The sequence below is a fragment of the Dermacentor variabilis genome, chromosome 9, assembly GCF_050947875.1.
Source record: "Dermacentor variabilis isolate Ectoservices chromosome 9, ASM5094787v1, whole genome shotgun sequence".
Lineage (NCBI taxonomy): Eukaryota > Metazoa > Arthropoda > Arachnida > Ixodida > Ixodidae > Dermacentor > Dermacentor variabilis.
Window position 1 is genome coordinate 64,846,168 of NC_134576.1, and position 23,332 is coordinate 64,869,499.

General features: G+C 46.1%; 1 protein-coding gene across 1 annotated transcript in view; it reads right to left on the reverse strand.

The window, feature by feature from the left end:
* Positions 1–1,233: 1,233 nt before the first annotated feature.
* The window catches only part of LOC142592761 (uncharacterized), a 205,765-nt gene continuing 183,666 nt past the window's right edge, over positions 1,234–23,332 (reverse strand). The window contains exon 16 of the mRNA XM_075704421.1: positions 1,234–1,417. Coding sequence (XP_075560536.1) covers positions 1,296–1,417 — 122 coding nt within the window. The 3' untranslated portion in view covers positions 1,234–1,295. The remainder of the gene's footprint in view (positions 1,418–23,332) is intronic.

Consider the following 23,332-nt stretch of genomic DNA (forward strand, 5'->3'; position numbering starts at 1 on the left):
TAATTTTCTTGCTCCAGAAAAAAAGGACGGAACCTTATGTGCAATACAAATACGCTCGTGTGCCGCCGTTTCGGTGAACGTTAGAGAATCTTGGGTGGTAAAAATGATTTCCAACCATCCCACTACGGTGTCCCTCTAACACTGCTGTGACGGTATGCTAAACTTCAGAATGTATTATTTTTTAAACGCTGTGGGCGACGTCATTTGAAGGACCTGCAATCACAGAAATAAATATAAGCAATTTTGGAGCAATGAGTGCGTCTCTCAATCATTCTCGGGCGAAAAAAAGATGTCAAAATGTTGGATGTAAAAAAAATTACCGACGATTACGTTATTTCCTAATGCGAAATTTGAGCGCAGCAAATAAGCTGTTTCACCTTTTCGATAGATTGAGGCAAAGAAATCGAGCAACACATGTATGCGCTATCACAGAATTTTTTTTTTATATTTCCCGTACTCCTGGATCATCTCGACGGCGGCGACGGTAAGCTTCTGCTTCGGTGGCACGCACCTCTGGATTCTGACGGCGACGGCGCTGGGCCTCTGCTCTGGCAGCTCGTTTAGCAGCAGCAGCAGCAGACGGAGGACTTCCATCGGTCGTCTCGCTCATGGCTCAGAAAGAACTGGCAGATAATTTCGCAGTGGCGAACGGCAGCGGCAATTTCGGCTCGGGCGGTGCACATATACAGATCCGCCGCCACCGATCTGGCTCTCTGATTGCCACCGCACAGGGCGAACGGCAGCGGCAATTTCGGCTCGGGCGGTGCACATATACAGATCCGCCGCCACCGATCTGGCTCTCTGATTGCCACCGCACAGGGGTTGCATTGGAGGAGGAGCGAAGAAAGGAATTAAGTTCGAGCCGGCGCTTTGACAACCGGAGACTCGCAGGAAGAGGGGGGAGGGGGGCGGCGTGTACACCCAGCGGCAAACGATGGGGGCAGAAGCGCGCGCAGCAAGCGGACAACACGATAAAGGGAGGAGGGAAGAGATAGCAGCGACTGACTGATGCCGCTGATGCCGATACAGGGGGGGGGGACCCTTTCCTCCTCTTTCTGCATGGCGGCGACGGTGTTCTATGCAGTCACGTTATCTTGACTCTCTAGCGGCGTCAGCGGCATCCAGCGGTATCAGTCGGTCGCTGCTAGCGCTGGGGGGATGAAAGGGGGGCGGAGCTGGTTACGAGGCCGACGACGACGCGAAACCCAGGAACGGACGCCAAAGAGCTGCGCTCTAAAAAAGCATTTATTTGAGCAAAGCCAGTGTGCCTGGCTCTCATCTCACTGGCGATTTTTTCACTGAAGTTTCTCTTTCTCGCTTGTGGTCTGCACGATGTTGGGCGTGCGAAGCTCACTTGGGTTACTTGGTGCAGTCTCTCCCGGTGCCTCAGTGCTACGCTCCATTTGTCCTGTCTCATCTGCACGGGAAAGGAGGAGAAAGAGGAGGGGAAAAAATAATTTAATACTTTCTATTGCACAATATTCACCCTAAAAAGCCACATGTGTCTCCTGCGTCACAATGCGTAAGTGAAGCGGGACTAAAGGACTAAAGGAAGAATATTGACTCATTTACTTGTTTATCTAGCTCCGGTGATCGCTTTTCTCCGGCTAACAATACAAAACGTCATCGCTCGGTGCAGGCAAGGCCTGCATAATTTCGAACTTATTCAGATGTTTCTGATTCTATATCTTGCATATTCTGTCACCAAAACTGTCCAGCCAGAGGGAATACGCATTTCCAAGTGTGTAGCGGTTTCTGGAACGCACACTGTCACCAGCGATTAACCTGGAACTTTCCGCGAGTCATGTATAAAATCCCACTTGCTTGACTCACCTATCACATTCCTCAAGATCGCCGACTTGCTCGCCGCTATCCTTGCGCTTGAGTGTTTGCGGGCTATGTTTTGTGGGCCAGAAGTGCACCCAGTAGTCAGAATTCATTTTTTACGGTCGTTACAACGCGACAATATGAAGAAAGAACCGCAAGACAATCGGCAAGCTTATGAGGTATCTAAGATTGTGAAGAACTAAGAAAAATACTAAGCAGTTCAGAGTCACGTACAACACGCCGAATCTTTTTGCAAGGACATTGCTGCTGGTGTTCCAGTGAAACATCATATAAATCAAAAGAGACTGTTCGAAAAGCAGATAAGTGGCAGCATGACGTTACAAATTCACGCATATAAATCAAAAGAGACTGTTCAAAGGCAGATAAGTGGCAGCATGACGTTACAAATTCATGCATTGCTGCTAAGATCCTTCAGCTTTCAGCTCTCCGATGAGAATTCGGCACTTATGCCAAAAATGTCGTTCCTTACATACTTGTTAGGTAAATAGTATCCTCCAAAAAGGGAGATTTCTCGTAGCATAAACGCGCCATGTGCACATACAGTCATACCAATTGGGCTCTTTACAGCAAAAGATAAGGTCTCTCCTATGACACTCAAATTGTATAGCATTTGAAAATGAGGTGGGATACTTTCTTGAATCTTGCTGCTTAAACGTGCTAAGTCTTCGTCGGTCACTGACCATCACACGAATGTGGCTCAGAGAGAACGAAACACCCATCCTAGCATTCGAGGTGTATACCTGGGAGCGCACACGTTTTTTCCTTAAGCGCCGTTAAATGATTGTTGTGTCACTTGTATACAGTGTTCTTTTTACACCTTACTTCTTCCTTTTCACTTTTTCAGTATTACCTTTCCAGCGTTCAAAAAACGGGAAACAATAACGTCTGCCTTCAACATGCACTAAACGTGTAAAATATAGTAGTACCTGCTGTCCGGAAAGTAGCGCTTATGATGATGTCTCTTCAAGCTAATCACTCCATGTAGTGTGCTGTATTTCCATTGTCGTTTGTCCGCTTAATTGCCAACTTAATTATACAGATTCTCGTACATCATTATACATTGTGTAACTGTATATATTCTATATCTTGTATATTCTGTCACCAAAACTGTCTAGCCAGAGGGAATACGCATTACCATTTTGTCTTAATGAGACTTTCACTTTCTTTTAATGGAGAGGCGATGTTGCATCTTGTTTCGGTTTCAAAACAAGGTGACCGCTAGCGCCTTCACTACGCCTTCCCCTCTAGTGGAAATAAGCGCAGTCTAGGTCTGGTCCCTGTGGAAGTCACACATCTTTTCTCTGCAGCAGCTGTGCGTCCCCAGCCGTTAGGCTTCACGCCCTAGGTCCCGCGTCCGGCCGCTCGTCTACGCACTCCAACAGATACATTTGGTGGAGTGAATGTCTCCTGACGTGCCCAGACATTTAAACGGCTCTACATACATGAAGTGCGCTTACATATCTGGAGCTCGTGCTAATAACGTAAACGCGGAAACTCACTGTCAAAATGCTGGAGCGAGGAATCGTGGCTGCAGCAAGCGAATTGACTCTCGTGAATCTCTCGCTTCAACGCGAACGAAACGTCGAAAGCTCAGCGCATACGAAGTTAACGGCACTACGAGCATTCTACAAACATCGCAGATTGTTTGAGTATGAGGCCCGCACGAACGCACACTTCGCGTGCCACGCGTCATGGTACTCCTGTGGAGGAGGCAGCTTCCGATCTGCACTCTGTATGAAGCCGTGGGAGAGGAGATCACCGAGGCACCCTAGCATCTACCGGAGATTGCCCCTCCTCCCTCGCCAAACCCCTTTGCCTCGTGCGCGACACGTGAGAGCACACTTCCGGCCCGCGCTTCACACTCGCGCACGCAAGATTAAACCGCCTTCGCCCGCTCACCCTCGCACGATTTCTCTCTCACATAGAGCATACGGCGCTCGACGACGATGTTATCGCCCTTGGTCTTTGTACAAAAGCTCACGGTGACGCCAACAGCAAGAATGCACCTGGAGTGTCCATATAATTGTTATCGCAATAATAATCCCTTTTTTGTTCCTACTTCAGGATGTACTCATTTCTGTGCACTGAGGATGCCAGTCCTAAACGCTACCTCGGGTCGCATTACCGACAAATTGATGCAAATGCTGGATCATTTTCTTCCTCCAGAAAATAAAGCACGGAACCTTATGGACAATGAAAATACGCCCGTGTGCCGCCGTTTCGGTGAACGTTAGAGAGTCTTAGGTGGTAAAAATGCTTTCCAACCGTCCCACTACGGTGTGGGATGGTTGGAAAGCCTTTTTACCACCTAAGACTCTCTAAACACTGCTGTGGCGGGATGCTAAACTTCCCAAATTATTATTTTTTTAAACGCAGTGGGCGACGTCATTTGCAGGACCTCCAATGATAGAAATAAATGTAAGCAATTTTGCAGAAATGAGTGCGCCTCTGATTCATCCTCATCTACGCCGATTCCAACCGATTCCAACTACGCCTAGTTGGAATCGGTTGGCGAAGGACAGGGGTAATTGGAGATCGCAAGGATTGGCCTTCGTCCTGCAGCGAACATAAAAAACACTCAGTAATCAGTAATCTGTTCTTTTCACAGTAAGACATGTGATAGTAATCTTTACTCGCGCAACTGGTCGCAGCCCAAAATGTTTCGTATATCAGAATAGTGGGTAAGTAATGATGATAATATATTTGGAATTTCTCTTTAGATTATTCTTATTTTCCTTAGTTGGGTTCCGTATTACAGCGAAGCTGGATATGCCTAGCCGATTCGTCTGTCCGGCTGTCTGTTGGTAGCCTTTACGCTGAAACTCATCCAGCGCAACACCATGTGCCAAAAAAGAGTCGCGTGATTAGCCCGTGCCACCTAGATAGCACAAGGCCTGTTTACTCCCATTCATGACGTCAAGTTACATGTCCCGAAATCGGGCCACGTAACATGACGTGATGAAAGGGGGTGAAGAGGTCTTCTGTTATCTAGGTGATGTTGGATTAGCTGAGCGAGTGGTGACGACGTTGTTATCCGTCGCACCCGAACGCGCACGCAGTATTCTCTCCGGCTCCGAAATGGGCAGGCCACGCGCCATGGTACTGCTGTGGAGGAGGCAGCTTCCGATAAGCAACGCCGCGAGCAGAACTGGGAACGAGCTCCTCTACGCCGTGCCGATGCTGCAATCTGGGCACAAGAACCGACTCATACAGCCGTGCGCAAGCAGAAGTTGCATCCCGAGGATCAGGCAGCCTACCAAGCCGTCGTTTATTCACCCGCCGGGCGATATTAAACCAGTGATAAACACTGGGGCCGCGCGTTTCAATTTAACCATTTGTACGGCTTGCTTGGTCGGCGATTTTTTTTATTGTAGAATACGAAGGTTGTGCAATAAACAAGAACTACATCTTGTACTCTTCACCGTGTGCTCGCTGTGTCATCTCTTCGCATAAATTATAAACGTTGTGGCATCAAAATTTTCCACCAGATGTCAATCACTCTCGCTCTAATGCGGCAGCAGTAATCTGCATTCAAACATGAGCTAGCACGTCATAGTTTGACAGATGGCGACTTTGCGTGAACAACCCTATGCGATCAAGTTTTGTTTTGTGTGCCTAACAATATGGCCTCAAAACGATGCTGATTTGACTCGCTCCTTCGATGAGGCTGTCATCCCTTGTGCAACATGTTTCCACTGCTTTAAAGACTTCAAAGAGGGTGGGGACGACCCTGAATGGCAGGGAGGGGATGATGCACCTCTTAGAGCCTTTTCTGAGAAAATCGTCATGAAAGCGGCCGCAGAAGTAGAGCTGCTGGACGCCTTACTGTCAGGGAACTTGCCCATTCCCTAGAAATTTCAGTAGGAAGCACAAGAAAAATTTTGGAAGAACACCTTCGCATGTCCAGAGTCTGTGCGAAGTGGATACCTCGCCTGCTCACCCTAATCCACAAACAAAACCGTGTAGACGTCTGTCTCGATTGGGCGCGCTGCCTAGAAGAAGGTGAAGGGCTGGGACGAGTGCGTTGCGCTCAGTGGATGATACTTCGAAGGTGGCAGAACTCTTGATGACTAATGTTCAGAAATGTTTCAGAGAGTCAGTTTCAGTGGAACCACCCTCGTATCATTTGCAAGTGATAGTGAAGTTGCGCCTGGCTAGTTGAGACATACGCAGAGTGGGCCCACGCGGCACGCATATCGAATAGATCGCCTCCTTTCGACGGCGAAACTGGCATTAAGAGCACTAAGGCCGCACTGTTCAGTGTTGCTGCCGACGAGACCTGGGTATACTGCTATGACCTAGAGACAAAATGTCAAATCACACAGGGTTGAAAAGGGGCAACCCAGACCAATGAGGGCTGAAGTTCAAAGATCGGTGAAGTCAATGGTGATTGCATTTCTCGACCACAATGGAATTGCATACACTCATTCAGTTCCTGCGAACCAGACCGTAAACGCCGAGTACTGCAAAAGTTTTCGAAGACACTCGAGAGAGAACATATCTCACAAGAAATACCCGAACTTCTTGGAAATGGGAAATTTCACCACGATAGCGCAAGGGCTCACATTGCAAACACTGTGGTCCAATTTCACTGTCGGAAAGCGTCTTCAACAATTTCTCACCCACCTCTCCTCACCTCACTCAATTCCTCACCTGGCCCCCTGAGGCTTCTTGTACGGCCCAGAATGCAGTCAAGGCTTTGGCGGCAGTTTTCAAGCGAATGACAAAAAATGGCTTCGCCCATATTTTTCAGGGATGGCAAAAACACTGGGACAAGTGCATGGCGCTCAGCGGAGAACACAAATTTTTAGGACTAATATTCAGAAATAAATGTTTCACAATATCCGTGTCGGTCTCTACTGAACTACCCTCGTATTATTTGCAAGCGATACTGAAGTTCCGGTGCATGGCCGAGTGAGACATGCACAGAGCGCCGACCGTGTGGCACGTATATCGGGCAGATCGCCTCCTGTCGACAGCGAACCTGGCAGTACAAGAGCACTAAGGCGGCAGCGCCAAGCGGAAAACGTCATGGTACGTGCACCCTAGTGACAGGCACCTACCACTGACGACAAAAAGACTGCCCCTTTCCCATGTATCGGTCAATTTCATACTGTTTTGAGCAAAGTTTACGCGATGATCAAACGGTAGCAAAGCGTTGTCCGTCATAGTACTTAGGGCTAACATTTCCTCTTGGGGCTTTAACGGTGGGCAATTATGAAGCTCTCGTTCTTTGCTCATCTTACAGAGTGGGACCACTAAATACGCCGAGAGCTCTGACGTCGCGATCACGTGTTGGGCCGATACGCTTTGGCTTCAATCGTATTGCGCGAAACGGTCCCCTAACTATTCCATCCTGCATGGTTGAAGCAACTATCCGTACTTTAGGGATCATGCAACGCGGTCAGAGCGGAAAACAAATTTGGACGCCACCTGTATTTTCTAATTTACTTGAGTCGGCAATTGACCTTTTTGATGAACACAGAAGGACTCTAGGGTGACGCTGTTGGCAACACTAGTACACCAGCAAAAGCAATGCCGCAAGAGCAAAATATTGATTCTCGCGTTCTCCCAAGCCTCCTCCCTCCAGCACCGTGGAGTACCATATTATTTATTTATTTATTTTCCATGACGAAGCCCTAGATGGCTAAAGCAGGAAAAAAATTATGGGGTTTTACGTGCGAAAACCACTATCGGATTATGAGGCACGCCGAAGTGGAGGACTCCGGAAATTTCGACCACCTGGGGTTCTTTAACGTGCACCTAAATCTAAGTACATGCGTGTTTTCGCATTTCGCCCCCATCGAAATGCAGCCGCCGTGGCCGGGATTCGATCCCGCGACCTCGTGCTCAGCAGCCTAACACCATAGCCAGTGAGCAACCATTGCGGGGTGGCTACAGCAGGAAAGGGTACAACAGAGGACTTACAAAGAACGAACATCAACATGAATATTACAATAACATTACAAAAGTGTGGTAATATTTAAAACATAATTTTGACGTTCTGTTGCATTATTATGCTATTTCAATTGGATAATTCGGTTATTGTTTTTCTGTATAATACAAAAGCAAGTTTTGTAGTTTTTCATTAAGGGTTATAGCTCTTACACCATGGCTGCAATTTTCATAAAAAATAATCAAACGCTAGGATGCGTTTGTAACAGATCATACCTGCGCAGATAAGGGCCCTGACAAGACGTGCGGCGCCGAAACAACACACACTACGCTGCAAATCCAAGCGTTCACCTTAGAGAGCTTATAAAGACATGCTCGGAGTGGCATAACTAGCCGTTATTACAGCTTTACTTTATTCAGAAACTAGGACCATTTGGCTCGCGCATAAAAATATGTCCACCTATGCTTGCTTCACTAGTGATGCTACAAGCGAATGTTAATGGAGAATGGTAAAGAGGAAAAAATCTCATTTCGCTCAAAGCATTGACAACTTTTTTCACTTTACCGTATGGAGACAAACTGTTAAAATCGGAAATATTGTGTTTTTAACCATGAACAAAAAAGTCCCTGATTGAAATTCTCTACTTCTTGAGTCTTATTAGTTGTCATGTATACACCTTGTGACCACAGTAGGCTACGGGTAAGCACGCCACGAAGGTATTTATACTTATACATTGTAGTTAGCGAGGATTTGTTGTAAATATTTCTAATCTGCCAGGTTTCACATGAAGCATAGAACATGTTTCGTGAGTTCACAAGGTTTTTCTCAATTGACAAAGAAGCTGGAAATCCAGCCTAACAAAAATGAGCAATCATGTTCTGCCCTCCCCCTCTCCCAACAGGGGTTTGGTGGCGCCGCCTCTGATCAACATATGTCACCATACATACAATACTATTCACTATACCAAAATAAATAAAGTAACGAACGCTCGCATATCTCAAACCATATTCAAACCTTTCAATGTATAGGTATCCGCTAGTTGCTTACCAGATGACTAAGCTCATGAAGCAGCCCGTGAAACCTAGTATTAAGATTAAGTGGAGACATCTTACATTCCAGAGGGAGACCATGGTTGCGAATGTTTTTCCTGAAATGATGATCCAGGCACTTCTAGTCGTTTGATCAATTAGCGGCGATCCGCGCATGTGACACACTGCTTCTTTGCCTGGACAACTGCGTAGGTGCGGTTTCGTTCGCATACATTGCTTAGATGGCAACTTGGAAATTAGCTCCAGAATTAAACCTGTTTGGAGACATATGCCATACAACTTGGCATAAAAAATGCAAGTTGTTCCACCTACATTTTTAACAAAGCACTCTTTTATGCAATGAGGCCCATGTATTGCTTTTTAGTGTGTTTTTTGAAGACGTGTTTCGATTTCTCGTGCTATAGTGATGTCCGCCTCTTCCAATAATCCAGCCGAAGGACAAGAACTATGCTATCTGCCGAGTTGCTTTGTGTGCTGCCAACCGCTTTGCGAACCACATACATAGTTTATAGAGGAGCAGCGCGCATCACGCCATCTAACATGCACTGCATGAATCAAACGTGTTAAAGTCGTATAGCACAAGCAGCTGTATATAAAGGCCTACATGCCCTACACAGACCCGAACCGCTGCATTCAACTGATAACTTATCATAACCGGTCAACCTTGATTAAAGAGAGCGCCATCTTCCAGGTTACGAATAGGTTTTTCGGTTACGTGCGAGCCCAGGTCAGCGAAAGGACGCCGAGAGACTGGTGAGCGGCTCCTGTGCCAGCTGTGTAGGCCTTCACGAATGCCCCCTTTGTCAGTTCCGCGATGCCCAATGCAGGGGATGTGGAAAAACCCGGTGCATTGCTAAGGTCTGCCGTTCCCGGAGGCAGCCTGACACACGTCGAAATTCTGAAGCCCAAAGCCGGACGCAATGTTTCAAGACAACTCCTCGCATAAACATTTTGTACTGCGACATCTTCGCAGTGACTGCTATGAACGAGGTGTCTCAACCCGCCAAGAAGGTACACGTGCTGTAAGAACAGAAAGAGCAGAGTGTCGCATGGCATTGGACTCGGGATCAGCCCTTTAGGTCATCTCAGACGCCACAGCCAGATGCATTTATCCAAATCTGTCACAAATCTGCAGCTACTTAACGTTATCATGAATAACTATCAAGCCAACTATATTGCTTTACGTAGAATTGGGGCTGTCCGAGTGCAGTTCAGATCTTAACAGCCCACTGAGCCTTGTCCTTGTCAAGGGCGAGCGCCCAAGTGTGTAACATACACAGCACGTGACCTGCTAGTGTACACGGTTCCTTGTCTTTTTATTAGTTTTGATATGCTGGATAACAGGCCAACGTAGACGTAGTAAGGGTAAAAGCAGACCAATTGAGGTTGGCGCTCCCGAACAAATTTGCAGCCTTGGAACATGGGTTGAAGATGACATAGAGGCAATGAAAAAACGATAACTAGGCTAATATCGGAAGTAGCAATTCAAGTGGGAGGTAAGGCCCCGAGGCAACTATAGTCAGATACAAATTTAGAAAAAAGGGAGGGCTAGCCCCGCCCAGACGACCGAAGCGCGACAGCCGATTGCCTCCGCGACTAAAATAATCCCGCTCAAAATCGTGCTTCTGAAAAGCGCAATTCTCGGTATAAACAAAGACTTTTCTATTTTGATGACTGGTTTAGTAGAGCTCTCATGTGCTACAGCACATGCCGGATCACAACAAAAAAGCAACCCCGTGCCTTCCACAACTCTTCCTGTCGTCTGCTCTTTCACTTCATTGCAAGTGACAAAAGTAGAAAGAGGAGTTCTGCATGGCTTTTGCGCTTGTTTACATGTACATGGCACATTTACTACTTGTTTTCCTAGCTTAAAATGACTCAGTTGCTATTGGACATGTACTTATATAAAACAATGCATTTATCGCAACCATTACAAACCTGGGGCGTGAATACTCGAAGCAGGAAAGGTACAAAAATGCTTCATTCATCGTATTAACACTCATGGTGTTAAATAGGATTAAATTTATGTTTTTTTGGTGTTGTGTGTCACAATTTTTTTTTTGCGAGCCTGAAATCTCGCCAGTTCGCGCAAGGCATTCCGTGCGAGTTTTCCGGCATGGAGCCCAACGAGGTGACATCGGAAGGCGATTCTTTGTTGCCGAACGAGCCTTGTGTAGGCTCGATGTCCACACCACCAAAAATCCTCCACAAGAACAAGAGTGGCCACATCCTGAACAGTTATTCACGCAATATGATACTCCACTGCTACACGTATTGGCTTAACAGGGAGCGTGAACACAGCGTGGAGGCCACGACCAAGTTTGTCGCCGAGAAGCTCGGTGTCAGCGAAAGCACAGTGTCCAAGGTGAGGAGGGAGGACAAAGCATCGCACATTTCGGGTGGCAAACTGTCGACGCCCTCGCGAAAGCACCCACGAAACGCGGAGAAAAGAAGACGCAGCACGAAGTATGACAGCTTCACGTTGTGCGCGCTGAGGTCATGTGTGCACGATTTCTTTCGCCGCAACGAGATACTGACGGTCGAGAAGATAACTAACGAGTTCTCGAAGCGTATGGATCTCTCATCACTGAAGGGGTATACTGTGCGTCGTCTGCTTGTCGAGATCGGATTCAAGCACGAGTAGAGGAGCCGCAATTCGCTGCTTACCGACCGGGATGACATAGCTGAATGGCGGAATCGCTACCTTCGTGACGTGGAGCGCTACCGGGCGGAAGGTCGAAAGATCTTTTTCCTCGACGAGACATGGGTGACGGCGGGACACACTCGGTCGATCGTGTGGACAGAAACCGTGGTGCAGAAGCGCGGATGCCTATATGCTCGAGCAAATGGCCTGTCGACGGGTTTGAAACAACCTTCTGGGAAAGGCCAGCGCCTGATTGTGACGCACATCGGCAGCGAGGATGGCTTCGTCGACGGGTGCTTAGATATATTCCGAGGCCAAAAAACGGGCGACTACCACGAAGAAATGGACGGCAATCGCTTCGAGGGATGGTTTAATAACGTTCTGCAGAATTTGCCTGCTGGTAGCGTCATTGTTTTGGACAATGCACCTTACCACTCCCGGCGAGAAGAGAAATTACCGACGACAGTTTGGAAGAGGGAAAAAATACAGGAGTGGCTCAAAAGCAAAAACATCACCTACAGCGAAAGGATGCTTAAAAAGCAGCTGCTTGAGTTGGTAGCATCTGTAAAGCCACGCTTTCTGAGCTACATCGTAGACAATGCAGCTGAAAGGGCCGGTGGCATTGTACTCAGGCTCCCGCCGTACCACTGCGAATTTAATCCTATTGCGCTATTTCACCTTTCACTAATGAATTGAAAAATGGCATCGCTGTGGACAACAGAGATTTCAAGATGTCCACGATGGAAGGCGTCTTGAGGCAAAAAAAACAAGCATGTAACGGCGGAAGACTGGAGGAAGAATATTCACCACGTGATGGATCTGGAGGCAAAGTTCAGGCTTGACACATCTGGGAGTGACCACATCCAACCTATCATCATCCAGCTGGGTGAAGATGATAGTGAAGAAAGCGACTCCGACTGCCAGCTGTCCGGCATTGAGCCACTCAATGAAGCATAACAGCTTCTTATTAACGAAAGAACATCCCTTATTAGGGCTACCCGAATTTTGCCGGTGGGTTCGCCGCAGCCAAGAGTTCTCCCGTGACCTCTCAAATAAATAGGCAGTTCATTTGGTGACACATTTTTTTTAATGGAAGCTCAATTCTGAAAAAGCAACGTCCTGCACAGATCGTGCTCAATATAAGTATTGGCATGGAAACGTGCTGAAATGCTGGAAAATCTGAATGCAAATACAATTACTAACCCTGAATAAATATGTGGGACCCAAAGTGCTCGTTCGGGGAGCCATTATCCAGCTTCACACGAAAAAGCAGTAGTCAACATGAAATTGACAGCCACTCTTAGCAGATTGCACGCGAAAGCACATTCATCTGTTTGCATTGTTTATTTTGGTTATCTGGCCAAGGCAACTAATGCGAAGACAACAATTATCAAGCATCATTAGCTTAGTGAGACCCAAAATACTCATTCGGGTAGCCATTCATAGCAGTACACTCTAAGAAATGTTTACACCCTTCGGAGTGCCCCTTCTGCCACACAACAATAATCGTCATCTGCGTTGATGCGTTTCCTTTCTTGAAAACGCCGCGCCCGCTAATTTCCTGTAAGGAATGCTATCATGCTGATAACGCGCATGCCGTTCGTTACTGGTAAGTACCGGGCTCGCAGCGTTAAAGAAAGGAAACGCATCAAAGCAGGTGACGATTATTGTTGTGTGGCAGAAGGGGCACTCCAAAGGGCGTAAACTTTTCTTAGAGTGTAGTCGAGGGCACGCTTGAAAGGCAGACTGCACGTCAACGCGCAGTCATGCCGTCGCCACTGTTGGTGAAACGGCAGCAATCAACGCGAAAATGACAGCCACTGTTGGCAGCTTGCATGAAAAAGCACGTTCATGTGGTGGCATTGCTTCACCTGGTTATCTGACCCAAGCAAGTAATGCGAATAAGACAACAATTATCAAGCATCATTAGCTTAGTGAGGCCCAAAATACCCATTCGGGTAGCCATTCATAGAAGTACTCGAGGGCAAGCTTGAAAGGCACCATTAGCAGTCTGCTCGTCAAAGCGCAGTCATGCTGTCGCCACTGTTGGGGCAACGGCACCAATCAACGTAAAAATGACAGCCACTGTTGGCAGCTTGCATGAAAAAGCAAGTTCATGTGGTGGCATTGTTTAAACTGGTTATCTCACACAGGCAAGTAATGCGAATAAGACAACAATTATCAAGCATCATTAGTTTAGTGAGGCCCAAAATACTCATTCGGGTGGCTATTCACAGCAGTAGTCGAGGGCATGCTTGAAAGGCACCATTAGCAGTCTGTACGTCAAAGCGCAGTCAAGCTGTCACCACTGTTGGTGAAACGGCAGCAGTCGACGCGAAAATGACAGCCACTGTTGGCAGCTTGCATGGAAAAACACATTCATGTGGTGGCATTACTTATTCTGTTTACCTGGCCCAGGCAAGTTTTGTGAATAAGAACAATTATCAAACATCATTAGCTTAGTTAGGCCCAAAATACTCATTCGGGTAACTATTAATAGCTGTAGTCGAGGGCACGCTTGAAAGGCATCATTAGCAGTCTGCACATCAAAGCGCAGTCAAGCTGTCACCACTGTTGGTGAACCGGGATCAATCAATGCGAAAATGACAGCCACTGTTGGCAGCTTGCATGCAAAAACACATTCATGTGGTGGCATAGCTTACTTTGGTTTCCTGGCCCAGGCAAGTTTTGCGAATAAGAACACTTATCAAACATCATTAGCTTAGTTAGGCCCATAATAATCATTCGGTTGGCTATTCACAGCAGTAGTCGAGGGCATGCTTGAAAGGCACCATTAGCAGTCCACACGTCAAAGCGCAGTCATGCTGTCGCCAGTGTTTGGGAAACGGCAGCAATCAACGTGAAAATGAGAGCCACTGTTGGCAGCTTGCATGAAAAATCAAGGTCATGTGGTGGCATTGTTTAACCTGGTTATCTGACCCAGGCAAGTAATGCGAATAAGACAACAATTATCAAGCATCATTAGCTTAGTGAGGGCCCAAAATACTCATTCGGGTGGCTATTCATAGCAGTAGTCGAGGGCAAGCTTGAAAGGCACCATTAGCAGTCTGTACGTCAAAGCGCAGTCAAGCTGTCACCGCTGTTGGTGAAACGGCAGCAGTCGAAGCGAAAATGACAGCCACTGTTGGCAGCTTGCATGCAAAAACACATTCATGTGGTGGCATTGCTTATTTTGGTTACCTGGCCCAGGCAAGTTTTGTGAATAAGAATAATTATCAAACATCATTAGCTTAGTTAGGCCCAAAATACTCATTCGGGTAACTATTAATAGCAGTAGTCGAAGGCACGCTTGAAAGGCATCATTAGCAGTCTGCACATCAAAGCGCAGTCAACCTGTCACCACTGTTGGTGAACCGGGATCAATCAATGCTAAAATGACAGCCACTGTTGGCAGCTTGCATGCAAAAACACATTCATGTGGTGGCATTGCTTACTTTGGTTTCCTGGCCCAGGCAAGTTTTGCGAATAAGAACACTTATCAAACATCATTACCTTAGTTAGGCCCAAAATAATCATTCGGTTGGCTATTCACAGCAGTAGTCGAGGGCATGCTTGAAAGGCGCCATTACCAGTCCACACGTCAAAGCGCAGTCATGCTGTCGCCAGTGTTTGGGAAACGGCAGCAATCAACGTGAAAATGAGAGCCACTGTTGGCAGCTTGCATGAAAAAGCAAGGTCATGTGGTGGCATTGTTTAACCTGGTTATCTGACCCAGGCAAGTAATGCGAATAAGACAACAATTATCAAGCATCATTAGCTTAGTGAGGGCCCAAAATACTCATTCGGGTGGCTATTCATAGCAGTAGTCGAGGGCAAGCTTGAAAGGCACCATTAGCAGTCTGTACGTCAAAGCGCAGTCAAGCTGTCACCGCTGTTGGTGAAACGGCAGCAGTCGAAGCGAAAATGACAGCCACTGTTGGCATCTTGCATGCTAAAACACATTCATGTGGTGGCATTGCTTATTTTGGTTACCTGGCCCAGGCAAGTTTTGTGAATAAGAATAATTATCAAACATCATTAGCTTAGTTAGGCCCAAAATACTCATTCGAGTAACTATTAATAGCAGTAGTCGAAGGCACGCTTGAAAGGCATCATTAGCAGTCTGCACATCAAAGCGCAGTCAACCTGTCACCACTGTTGGTGAACCGGGATCAATCAATGCGAAAATGACAGCCACTGTTGGCAGCTTGTATGCAAAAACACATTCATGTAGTGGCATTGCTTACTTTGGTTACCTGGCCCAGGCAAGTTTTGCGAATAAGAACAATTATCAAACATCATTAGCTTAGTTAGGCCCAAAATACTCATTCGGGTAACTATTAGTAGCAGTAGTCGAGGGTACGCTTGAAAGGCACCATTAGCAGTCTGCACATCAAAGCACAGTCAAGCTGTCACCACTTTTGCTGAAACGGGATCAATCAATGCGAAAATGACAGCCACTGTTGGCAGCTTGCATGCAAAAACACATTCATGTGGTGGCATTGCTTATTTTGGTTACCTGGCCCAGGCAAGTTTTGCGAATAAGAACAATTATCAAACATCATTAGCTTAGTTTGGCCCAAACTACTCATTCGGGTAACTATTGATAGCAGTAGTCGAGGGTACGCTTGAAAGGCACCATTAGCAGTCTGCGCATCAAATCACACCCATGCTACAGCCATTGTTGTATTTGTTTATCTGACCGAGCAAGTAACACCAGTGTAAGCACAATTATTCATCCTGAATAGCTCTGCTAGCATTGTTTGTACTAAAAAATGCCACAGCCACTGTTGTATTTGTTTATCTGACCGAGCAAGTAACACTAATGTAAGCACAATTATTCACCCTGAATAGCTTGGTTAGCATTGTTTGTGCTAAAAAATGCTGAGTGAAGTTGAATGTGTTTTATTGAGGCAATTATTTAATTCAAAAGCCATAGGCATAGTGATGGACAGCCAGGTTTAGACAATGACATTTGTGAAGTAATAAATGGTGAAAGTTGCAAAAGCTCTCAGTGCACTGCCCCGCTGGGCTCCATTCACAGAAAAATGTCTCTGCAACGACGAAAGCGTCAGACAGGAAATGACTCCCCACTGCACAATGTTATTCGTGTTGAAAACTTTTACCATCATATGTGATGGCCAGTGAAACCGTCTGTTTACTAAAACGTAATGCATGAAAAATGCAGCAGCATAGAAAGCTGTTGCTTCGCAATATGCAGCCTTTCATGTGCACTTCTGGCGAGCTGCCACATGTACTGATTCATAAACATGAACAGAGGTAAGAGGCAATGTTGCTGTGCAACCCACATGACGCTTTTAAGAAAATGTATCTCTAAACCTTTCTGTTTTCAAAGGCGATCAAAATTTGTTTTGAGCTAGTTGGTTAATCACATTGAAGCAACAACACAAGAAGGAAGGACAGAAAACACAGCGTGTAGGCAGATTGAGAAGACGAGGTAGACCAGTGAGAAAGGTTTTAATGAGATGGAAGAGGCCAGCCCTGCAGTGTACAGGAGTTAGTGCTTTGAATGAGATTCGTTAATGAAAATGTGTAAAGACTTTGCTGAAAGAAAACTAGCAAGAACAAATGCTAATATAAAATAAAAGGACAGAAATAAGAGTATGCGCAAACATGCATGGAATGAGGCACACAAACGCGAAAACTAAGAAACTCAAATATAAAGAAATGTGGGATATAAAAAAATTGACAAACGCAAGAAAACATACACACATTTACAAACAGACCCGGGTAGAGGTATTATAGGAGCCGGTTCACAAGCTGCTGTGCCTACCTTCTCGTGTGTTTTTTTAACCGTTCTCTTAACACTGTCTTGGAAATTTTTAATTGCAACATATCACAAGAATTGAAAAGCAGCGCGAAGCTATGTTGTGGGAAACCATATCGAACGCTGGCCACACAACTTAAGCGTGACTGTGCCACAGCACGCATTCTACAGCTTGCGCGCGCGTTGAGCACTGGTGGAAAGCAATCGGTCGACGGTGCCACACAACGCACGAGCACCACCGTTAGACGCTCGGCCATCTCACTGCTGAAAACGATCTTCACGCTAAGTTGACGGCGACAAATCTTTGCGTTGGAGGCTTCTTTTGCAAATATTTTCTGTTGAGACGCTCGTAGGTTTGTTTCACGCGCGCACGCTTTTCTCATTTCTGCTGAGAATGGTTTTGCTCCATCACTTCACCCCGTCCGACGAGAGACACAGCGACACATTACACGAACACAACCGCCGCTGACAGTAGGCACCAGACTTTGGCAAACTTTTCTCGTCGTAACTTCACTCGGGAGCGAAATAAAACAGACATGGAACAAACAGGCAGGATGTGTGTTTGCAGCGGTCGCCGTGGGATTCTGTTTTCAGGCAAAGCGTATTGCAGCGTCAGCGATGCTTGCTGCAATTTTTCTTCGCCGGATCGCGGCTTGGAATAAACGCACGCGGCACAAATGCCGCATCGTAAGCTCGCAGTAATATTTCCTGCATGCTAGACAATCACAAACAGTTTGGGAATTCCCTGTGACGAGGCGTTGACGCGCACAGCTGACGCGACTTCGCCCAGCTCGAAGCCCGGGCGGCCATCTTCTCCGCCGGCAGGGTCACCGGCCGTCTGGCGCATGACGTCGTTCCAGAGTGCGCGCCCATTGGTGGATGTTCGTGTGCATCCGCCTCGGAGGAGTAAACGCCCCTTTTTTCTTAAGTTGTATCCGACTATAGTAAGCAAGCTCTCCCAAGTAACGAAAGACATAATAAGGAAATGACAAAAAATGAAAATGTCCAGATCAAGCGATCAGGCAGAAGTCGCGCAGCTGTCAAGACTAATCAACAATGGGAAAATAAGGGATATTCGAAATTATAACGTGAAAAAGACTGAGGAAGCAGTAAAAAAGTTGAAACCTGAACAGTGAGAAGAAAATGAGACATCGGACAAACTAAGATGTATGCGCTGAAAGATAGCCAGGCTAGTATCATCAGCAATCTAGAAGATATCGTAAAAGCAGTGGAAGAATTCTATACTGACCTGCACAGTACCCAAAGTAGCCACGATACTTCCTTTCAAAATAGTAATGAACAGGTTAGAGATGCTCCTTCTATAACTAGCAAAGCAGTTAGAACTTCATTGCTAGTCAATTGAAGTCAATTTATTCAAAGACCATGGAGACATAATGCTTGAAAAACTATCGGCCTTTTATACGAACTGCCTATCGACTTCAATGGTCCAAAAGAACTGGAAGAATGTCAACATTATTATAATCCACGAAAAGGAACACGTTAAAGAATTGCAAAAATATACGCTCATTACATTACTTACAATATTATGTAAAAAATTCACCAAGGTAATGTCTAAGAGAATAAGAGCAACACTGGACTTTAGTCAACCAAGGTTAATGAGAAATCCGCGGAGTATAATCATCCTCTCTAGTGGCTTTCATAGATTATGAAAATGCATTCCATTCAGTAGTCATACCAGCAGTCACAGAAGGACTACGTAAGGAAGGAATAGAAGAGGCTCACGTGTATATATTGAAAATTACCGCAAAGATTCAATATCCGTTTTGATTCTCCGCAAGAAAAGTAGAAAGATAGCTATAAAAAAAGGGGTCAGGCAAAGAGACCACATATATCTAATCCAATTCACTCTATGCTTGGAAATGTTCAAGCTAACTGGAAAGGCTTAGGAGTGAGTGTACACGGCGAATATCTCAACGTTCAGTTTGCAGATGACATTGTCCTGTAAAGCAACACTGGGGACCAGTTACGACATATGATTGATGACCTTAACACAGAAGGTGTAGTAGTTGGCTTGAAGATTAATATGTAGAAGATAGAGATAATGATCAATAGCTTGGCAAAGGGACAAGAGTTCAGGATCGTCAGTCAGCCCCTAGTCTGTGAAGGAGTATATTTACCTCGATCAATTGTACACGGGGAAGAAAAGATCGGGAGAAGAAAATTTATAGAAGAATAAAGAGAGGTTGGACTGCATACACCAGACAACGTCAGATCAGGACTTGGAGCTTACCACTATCACTGAAGGAGAGGTGTACTATCAGTGCCTTCTACCAGAACTAGGATATGGACCAGAAAATTGGAGGTTCACAAAGAAGATCGATAACAAGTTAAGGAACGCGCAAATAGCGATGGAACGAAGAAGTTTAGGCGTAACATTAAGAGACAGAAAGACCGGTGCGAAGTAAAGGTAGCCGATATTCTAACTGACATGACATGACAGGAAGATCATGTAATCCCTACGGTTAGATAACCGATGGACCATTCGGGTTACAGAATGGGTGCCAAGAGAAAGGAAGCACAGACCATTAGGGTTACGGAATGGGTGCCAAGAGAAGGGAAGCGCAGTCGAGGACGGCAGAAGACTAGGTGGCGTGATGAAATTAAGAAATTCGCCTGCGCTAGTTGGAATCGGGTGGTGCCGTACAAGGGTAGTTGGAGATTGCAGGGCGAGGCCTTCGTCCGGTAATGACCATAAAATAAGTTGTTGATGATAATAATGTTACTTTATGTCATAATAAATTTTTTATGACTGACAATGTGCAGATAAGCCTTCATTTATAATGAGGGTGGCGCTGCCTTCGCTTGAGATTATGAAGGCAATAATCCCACGCTCGTCAGCGGCTCTCACTCCTTATGCAATGGCTACATGCACTGACGCATTGCTTTGTTCGAGTCAATTCAAAATGCATGACCTGCATTGTGCCATCAAGGGCTGCCGACGTCGTCCAAAGACCACCATAGCTATTTCCTCTCACGTGGTGCCTACGAATCCAGACTAAAAAGGAATGGGACGATGCTGTGGGCTTCACCGTACCGCCCTGTGGACGCGTGTGCTCCGACTACTTTCGTGCTTCGGATTAACTGGCGTCTTTAAACTTGAAGAGGCTTCGGCATCGTCTCAAGAACATCGCTCTGGCGTCTGTCGGCCTAAGCAACAGCAGAGACACGGTAAGGAGCGTGAATGTTTTTATCTTGAGGCAGTGATGTCACGGTACTTTCTATAGTGATCAGAATTGTCAGTGCCACATTAGGGTAATGTAGATCGACTTAGTTGAGCTCATTCAGCATGACAATATAGGCGGTAGCTTTAGATCACGACACGTAATCGACTTCATCCGTATAGCGAAAAATCGTTATCGCTAGTGTACGCGTAGCAGCACCCGATCTCAACCGAGGTACAGTACCAATACGGTTTGATCGGTATCCGTTCCAGAGTAACACGGTTACGTTCTATCGGGATCGAGCCCGATCCCGACAAACATTTTCGACCGTGATAGTCTCCCTCGCACAGCTTTCGCAAAGGAGCGAATTGCGACCGAGGAATTGAATCCCGATCTGGCTTGATCGCGACTGAACGTACGCCGTGCGACACCCGTAAGAAAGCTCGCCACAGTGGCTCGGTGGCCGTGACGCTATTCTCTGCCTCCCTCCTGCAGCTTCCGCAATGGAGCTAATCGCGGCCGAGAAATTCAATCCCGATCTGGCTCGACGGTGATCGGAAGTGCGCCATGCTTCACCCGTAAGAAAGCTCGTCGCAGTGGCTCAGCGGCTGTGGTGCTGTGCAGTCGGTCGCGAATGGCTTTAACTAACAGCGTCCTAGATGTGCATTCGAATTTACTCAGCTGCCTCGATGTCGAGTTAGCTGTTAGTTTTACTGATGGTGCATATACCACATTGGCATTTAGCAGGTATTCGATGATAGCCTGGCAGAGTATGGATTTGCATCAATTTACGTTGGTGCGAACATGGATGTTGACACCTGTTGCAATACGTTTTACCATCCTGAACTGGTATGTTGAGCTATTAGGACGTAAAATTGCTTCACTATTGTTGCACAGGCATTTCGCGGCTTGTTGTGCTAGGTAATGCTGGTCTTACAGTAGGTTTCATTCTCTTTCACTGGAAACTACTGCACAACAATCGACAAGACGAAAAGGTCTCATCATGTAGTTTCGTGCTGTAGTTTCAAGTATGGATTACCAACACGCCCAGCATACTGTTCTTCTGTTGAAGTGTCACTTCAACAGTTACCATTTGATTCATACTTACGCCTTCACTAAGCGTTTCTTGTCTAGCATACCCGTCTAGAGGAACGAGGCAACATCTGTGAGTTACAGAGGCATTGCATCCATGACATTTTTTTTATCTTATTTTTCACTTCCCCTTTATCTTTTCTCCAGGTACTTGCATTTCTGCTTCATAATTGATAGTACATTGTAACTCATAAAAACATGTTTCAGTTTCTGACTGAAGCAAATCCAGCCAAATCGTTTGTTTTTGCGTGGCTGCATTTACCAGTGCTATTGACAGTATTTCTTGGTGATGTCTTGAATGCCTTATGTAGAATTCAGTTTTTCTTCTTGTACTAGAGCTTGCCTGCTTATGAGCGCCTCAACTCAGTAGTCTGCAATTCTAATTCTACACTAATTCTGCCTGAAGTAAAGCTCTTGTCTGAGAAAGTAAACTAAAGTGTAGCCCAAGGCGCTGATATTTAAGGTGTCCCCGGACGTCAGTTCCACCCACCAGTGAAATAAATATATTGCATTACCTTATACTGCCACTGGGACATTTGTGGCAGGTGAAGCATTAACTTTGCGACTGTTATGCGTGATTGTGTACAACTGCGCCATGCAGCTGCACCTTGACTCCATGCATTCTACGTGCTTTGAAATGCGCACTGCCTCCCCTACTTTGCCTACATTTCTTTGGGTTTTCTTATTTGGATTGTACCAGCTGCCCCAACAGAACATCTGCATCTCTCAAGAGAGAACTTGGTTTGTGCGTGATCTCTAAAAGGAAAAATTGTGTAAATTGTGTAAAAATTACTGGTACTACATAGGAGACCTAAGAGGCAACACTAGCTACAGTGGTGTTTGTGCTTAGTATATAAATTTTTAATCTCCGTGTCTTTGCATTTATTTCAAATGCTGTCAGCGTTTGGGTACCATGCAAAAATTATAAACTCAGTATCGGTGCTTCCACTTAGGTACGCAGTGCAGGACCAACAGAAGGAGCAGCAGCTCTCAGACGGACAGCAATGTGGGCTGTGTCAGTTGCTCACTGTGTAGTGACAGAGGTGATGTTAATTCCCACTACCCCTGTCAGTGGCTCCACCAACCCTGTCAATGACCCCAAGTACACCAGCTACCATCCGGTGTCGGATATCAGCATGTATCTGTAACATTGACACGTTTTTGATACTACCATGAACTACAGCAGCACTTTTCTTTTTGGAGGGATGAAACAACACTCCAAACTGAAAAAAAAATGTATTCGAATGCCGCTTGTGGCAGCTTCTTAGTATTTGTTGTCAGTGTGGAGAGAGCTGCATTATTACAAAACACACGCAGGGAAGCTCCGTGACAGTAAAGGCCCCATGTACTTCAAGCCATCAAAAAGTTTAGAGCAGCCAGCCAGCTACCAATGGCAGAGCGACGGGTAACGTGCTGCTAGCTGTGGCGATATTGTTCAGCGGTGCCAGTGCTGTGAAAGTCTTCCAGCTTCTGGCATCTGTGAACATCGAGACCATCACAGTATCGACGTACGTCTACCAAAAGGGTTGCCTTGTGCCGGCCATAACAAAGGCAATACAACATAGGCGTCTGCAGAGCCGGATCCATGTACTGCTGCATGTGTAGGTCTGGAGCCGACAAAAAGATGCTCTTGTTGAAGGCTGTAAGGGCCGGGACTTGCATGTGATTGATTTCCGCTGTTGTTATTTTCCGGAGTGCTCGACAAAGTACCTGACCTACACGCTTATGAATGCGGAAACGAGCAAAATCCTTAAACTTACTCAAGTGCAGGTCGGCCAGGTGAGACAACTTTCAATAAATGTTGCACTATGCACTTTTACATGTCATAAATAA